Genomic DNA, 5840 nt, shown 5'->3' on the forward strand with positions numbered 1-5840 from the left:
ATCGCTAGGGTGAATCATCCATTGAATCTAAGGAACATTCTTACTTGTTGGAAGAGATTAATGGATACCTTCATCATTTCAAGACTTTTATTATATTTATATATTTTAATAACAAATGCATTTGTAGCACTTTGGTTGTTATTGTTTTCCTCATTGGAAGATGCGGTTGGCTTTGTTTTATATGTCGTTTGATTTGAAGCTAATAGCAGATGCATATATTTACCTCACCCAACAAAAAACATTCGTTTTCGATAAGAACGGTCCAAGAACAGTGCCCAATAGAGCAGGCGAAGCCGATGAAGGGGGTGTGGTGTCTTCCAAGGGTGGGCCATCTTTTGTTTGCCCTGCTTTTATTGTTCGATTTAGTTTGGCATAAAACTAGATTTTTTACCAATCTGGTGAATGCCCAAATTCTACAAATCTTCTAGACCCGAGTCGAAGTAGAACTCTGATTGCTTGCTGTGTGCTGGCAGCATCTAGTCAGTAAAGATAGATCTGCCTTTTTCTATTCATGGAGCAATTGCCTACTTCGTCTCTTCTCCTCCCCTGCTAAGGGAAGCTGAAAAACTGTGGGAAGAGGAGGATCGGCCAGTGCCATGGACGGAGAAGGCAAGGATGGTATCAGTGATGCTGATTTGAGGGAAGCTCTACTAGCCAAGGAGAAGGATAAAAAGAGGCAAAGGCTGAGGCTGAGCCGATCTATGTCCACAAACACAACATCACAGCTTGCCATCGTGGGATCCAATATTTGTCCTATTGAGAGCTTGGATTATGAGTATGTTTCTTTGTGCTCTTTCATTTCTTCTTCTTCTTCTTTCTTCAATCTTGCCCATACCCATGTTCATGATGTGGAACATAAACAGAATCGAATAAGATCTGGGTGGTTTGAACAAAAGCTCCTTGCAAATCAAGTAATGGTTTTGTTGCCACCCAGTTCTGAGACTAATCATCTCCCTGCCCCTGCAGCTCCTCCTGTTCCCCTAATCCACCCAGTCTCCTCTCTCTCTCTCTCTCTCTCTGCTCCTGGATCAACTTTGAACATCATAGTACATCCAGTATGATTTGATATACATTTTCTTCTTAATTTAGATTATTAGAACTTGAAAGTAGACCAAAGAAATGAAATCCATGGGTTTAAACTGAATGCCTACAGCTTATCTTAGACCAGTTGTTGTATACACCACTACAATGTTGTGGAGGGCTATGCAACACGCACTTGAGGCCATTGATAGAAGAGCACTTTATCAGTTGGACTATTCCAAAAGAAAAACCCCGTGTGATTTGTATTTGGCTTCTAATTTCCTAATCTCAACATCTAGCATGCTAAATGCTGCAGCAGTTTAAGGTGGTTTCCTTTTATTACACAGGATTATCGAAAATGATCTCTTCAAGCATGATTGGCGTGGCCGGACACGAATCCAAATATTTCAGTATATAGTTCTGAAATGGACTTTAGCGTTTTTGATAGGCCTTTCAACTGGACTGGTGGGTTTCATCATTAATCTTGCAGTGGAGAACATTGCTGGGGAGAAGTTGGTAATAACCAACAATTTCATGATAGCTGAAAGGTAGAAATCTCTTTATGCTTGCCGTTTGGATCGATTATTCCCTTGCTATGCTCAATGAATCTTTCATTGATTTCTACTTTTTTTCTGCCGTCTGTATTATGCACGGTTCTTTACAGTGTGACTGCTTTTAATCGTACAGGAAGTCACAGAGATGCAATGTTTTAGTGCAGGTATGCTGTTGCATTTGGAGTATTTGCAGGTTCTAATCTTGTTCTAGTTGCATTCGCAGCAGTGGTTTGTGCTTACATTGCTCCAGCAGCTGCTGGATCTGGTATACCTGAAGTTAAAGCCTATTTAAACGGGATTGATGCTCCAGGAATTCTTTCTCCAACCACACTAATTGTGAAGGTATACATGACAAAATATAAGTCTATGTGAACCAAGAAATGGATTCGTACCCCCTACTACAGAGATTTAGTAGGCTAATCAAATTTGTTGTAATTCATTGAAAGAGGGTACTACAAGACTGAATTTTCCACCCCTATGGATTCAACTAAGAGCTTCTTCACAACCCTAAAACAATTACCTGGTTGTTGTTTGAAGTTCTATGTGACCAAGAGTCCCTTTCTCAAGTTGATAATGCTATGTCATTTAATTCTATCAATTGTCTTTGTTATAGTCACTGAGAACTTAATGACTTGAGTAGCATAAATCATGATATTTTTTGATGTACATATCAATGAAAAAGGGTTATATTAGCTTGAAATGTTCCCTTCCTTGAAACCACCACTGTTCCTTGGTGCATTGGATTGAACTCATCTATTTTAGCATTTGGGAGAGATTTTTAACTGGGTTTCACTTTATCTGCAGATCTTGGGTAGCATTGGTGCAGTGGCCGGTTCCTTATATGTGGGTAAGGAAGGGCCTCTAGTACATACTGGAGCATGCATAGCATCACTTCTGGGACAGGGTGGCTCCAAACGGTACCATTTAACATGGAGATGGCTGAGGTATTTCAAAAATGACAGAGATAGGCGTGATCTGATCACATGTGGATCTGCTGCAGGAGTTGCTGCTGCATTTCGTGCCCCTGTGGGTGGTGTTTTGTTTGCCCTTGAAGAAGTATCATCATGGTATGTGTATCTGTTTGGTTTAAGATTTTGATTGGGATAATTTGCACTTGCCCTGATTAAATTCAAGTCACAGAGAGACAGACACTTGATGAGGACAATTGCAAGTAGTGAAGTTATTGGACATTTTGCATGTACTCCTCACAGAGTTGATTATATGTATCGATTATTATCTGTTACTATATTTGATAAGATTTGGATCAGACCGTAATTTAAATTTGGATAATCTTGTTATTGTCAAGGAGTTAACAGGATTGATATTCTAATGAATTTGTGTTGGTAAAGGCTCTAACGGATTTCCTTCATTCAGGTGGCGGAGTGCTCTTCTTTGGAGAACATTTTTCACAACAGCAGTGGTTGCAGTGGTCCTACGGGCACTCAAAGATTTTTGTGACACTGGAAAGTGTGGCCTCTTTGGACAGGGTGGCCTTATAATGTTTGATGTCAGTTCAGTTAAAATTTCTTACCATGCTGTGGATCTTGTGCCTGTGGTAATCCTTGGAGTTGTTGGGGGATTCCTTGGTAGCCTTTTTAATTACCTTCTGGACAAGATCTTGAGAGTTTATAGCCTTGTGAATGAGTATGTGATTCACACATTATTTTATTTTAGTCAATCTGGATGATATGATTTCCAATAAAATCTTTGGGTTGAATATGAATAAAGCAAGTCCATGTCTTCAAATTTTTGATTGGTCACTTCCTTTTTTTGCTGCAATGTTTTCTTGCTCTAAATGTGTGTCCTTTATCATGCTGTCACCTGCTTGTGGTTTCTAGTTTGATCTTCTATTGAGTTATCAACTTATCTTGAAACTGCATTTGGTGTACATTGTATGGATAAGTTAGGCTATAGTTGCATGCAAAGCAATGCTTACCTTCCTCTGTGTTCCCTTTGTTTATGTGCAAAACTATATATTTTTTCTTTTCATTCTTGACATTTTGAATCTCTGAAAATATTGTCATTCTGTAGTTTTCCAATGCAGAGCATACAATTCTGTGATTTTTGTGTGGTACTCATGGCTTTTTTTACCTTGCCTTGTGTTTTTCTGCTTCAGGAAGGGACCTTTTTTCAAATTGCTACTTGCATGCACTGTCTCTATCGTTACATCTTCTTGCTGCTTCGGACTACCGTGGCTTGCAGAATGCACACCATGCCCAAAAGGAATAGTGGAACAATGCCCCACAACAAAGAGATCAGGGAATTATAAGCAGTTCCAGTGTCCAGATGGCTATTACAATGATCTAGCAAGCTTGATTTTCAATACAAATGATGATGCAATTCGGAACCTCTTCAGTACAGGGAATCCGAATATTTTCCGGCACTCCTCAGTGCTAATGTTCTTTGGTGCCATGTATATACTTGCACTATTCACGTATGGAATTTCAGTTCCTGCTGGTCTCTTTATACCAGTGATCTTGACAGGTGCCACTTATGGCAGATTTACTGGCATGCTGATGGGACCATCATCAAATCTTGACCAGGGTCTTTTTGCTGTGCTTGGTGCGGCTTCCTTTCTTGGTGGTTCAATGAGGATGACAGTTTCATTGTGTATCATCCTTTTGGAGTTAACAAACAATTTACTGATGCTTCCTCTTGTCATGCTGGTTTTGCTTATATCAAAGACAGTTGCTGATGCTTTTAACGGTGGTGTCTATGACCAAATTGTTCACATGAAGGGATTTCCATACCTTGAAGCACACGCAGAACCATATATGAGGCATTTGTCAGCTGGTGATGTTGTCACAGGTCCTTTAGTGACATTTTCTGGAATAGAAAGGGTAGGAAATATTTTGCAGGTTTTGAAGAACACCAAGCACAATGGATTCCCAGTAATTGATGAACCCCCATTCTCAGAGGCACCTGTTTTATGTGGTTTAGTATTGCGTTCACATTTGCTTGTATTGCTGAGGAGGAAGGAGTTTCTTCCATCAAGGACATTATGTAATGGAGATCTAGGTCAACTATTTACTTCTGTGGACTTTGCAAAACCTGGTTCAGGAAAAGGTTTCAATGTTGAGGAAATAGTTTTGAGTGCAGAGGAAATGGATATGTATGTTGATCTGCATCCATTTACAAATGCATCTCCATACACAGTAGTGGAAACCATGTCATTGGCAAAGGCACTTGTTCTTTTTCGTCAGTTAGGCTTGCGCCACCTTTGTGTGCTTCCTAAGACGTCCGATGTAAGCAGATTCTTTTATATCCAGTTTGTTCTGCTTAGGGTGATTTGTCTTTTTTTGTACTTTCTTTGCTGCTTCTCAATAAAAAGCACTTTCAGAGTCTTATATTGTATTTCTTCTTTTGGCATTGCATTGCAGAGATCTCCAATTGTTGGCGTATTAACACGCCATGACTTTATGCCAGAGCATGTTCTTGGACTGCATCCACATTTAAAAGAGAGCAAATGGAAAAGATTACGCCTGCGGCCATCCCTGTTGACTAGCGTGACTAGAAGGCCTCCTTCAGCTCAAAACATAGACCTTTGATATGTCATTGAATGTGCAAGAGGATATGATAAATTTGCCTTAGGATTACATTCTTTCGTGCATGAGTTGCTTGGGACCATTCTTGACAAGATGCAATATCCATTATAGTCTCGAGCAGTTAAATATTTTTTATAGATCATTAATTATTATCTTTGTGGGATCATATAACTTAGGGAGAAATTAGGGCATTGCTCTGTTAGGACAGTCTCACCTCTTTTCCATATTTGGGGTACCTTACATGTTCTTCATTTCTGTCATTATCAACTCCTGGAGTATATGAGTGAAGTTCAAGGAAACAGTAGTGTTCTCACCGTTGTGATCACCTTATCATCAGGCTTTTGTATCAAATGTAGCTTAGAGTGGATGCGCAAATTTCAAGTTTCATCGCTTGTCTCAAAAATATTGAAATTAGGCCTTTTTTTTATGCCTAATAATTCAAGAGAGTAAATTTACTTAAATCATTCCATTTCTATTCTTGATTTTAAACATGTTTATGATATAGTAAAGACACAATGTATAATTTCCACATAAGATTGAGTCTACTTTACTGAATAATGTCCAAAATCCTTACAGGTTGTGGATAATAAAAGGAATTGTTGTGTATATACTGAAATTGACCAAGGTTTTTAAACCATGTAAACATAATAAAATATAAAACGAGTTTCCATTTCTGCTCTGGCTATCTGTCTACTATAAAAGCGTCAATTTGGCCCTTTTG

General features: G+C 39.0%; 1 protein-coding gene across 1 annotated transcript; it reads left to right on the forward strand.

Moving 5' to 3' along the window:
• The first annotated feature begins 264 nt into the window (after nt 1-264).
• LOC131034786 (putative chloride channel-like protein CLC-g) lies at nt 265-5592 on the forward strand. The gene is made up of 7 exons (XM_057966370.2): nt 265-775; nt 1368-1568; nt 1739-1916; nt 2379-2641; nt 2949-3218; nt 3691-4819; nt 4955-5592. The coding sequence occupies exons 1-7, from the start codon at nt 597-599 to the stop codon at nt 5120-5122; spliced, it is 2388 nt and encodes a 795-aa protein (XP_057822353.2). The 5' UTR covers nt 265-596; the 3' UTR covers nt 5123-5592.
• The last annotated feature ends 248 nt before the right edge of the window (nt 5593-5840 follow it).

The sequence above is a fragment of the Cryptomeria japonica genome, chromosome 3 (genome assembly GCF_030272615.1).
Source record: "Cryptomeria japonica chromosome 3, Sugi_1.0, whole genome shotgun sequence".
In the NCBI taxonomy this organism is placed as follows: Eukaryota; Viridiplantae; Streptophyta; class Pinopsida; order Cupressales; family Cupressaceae; genus Cryptomeria; species Cryptomeria japonica.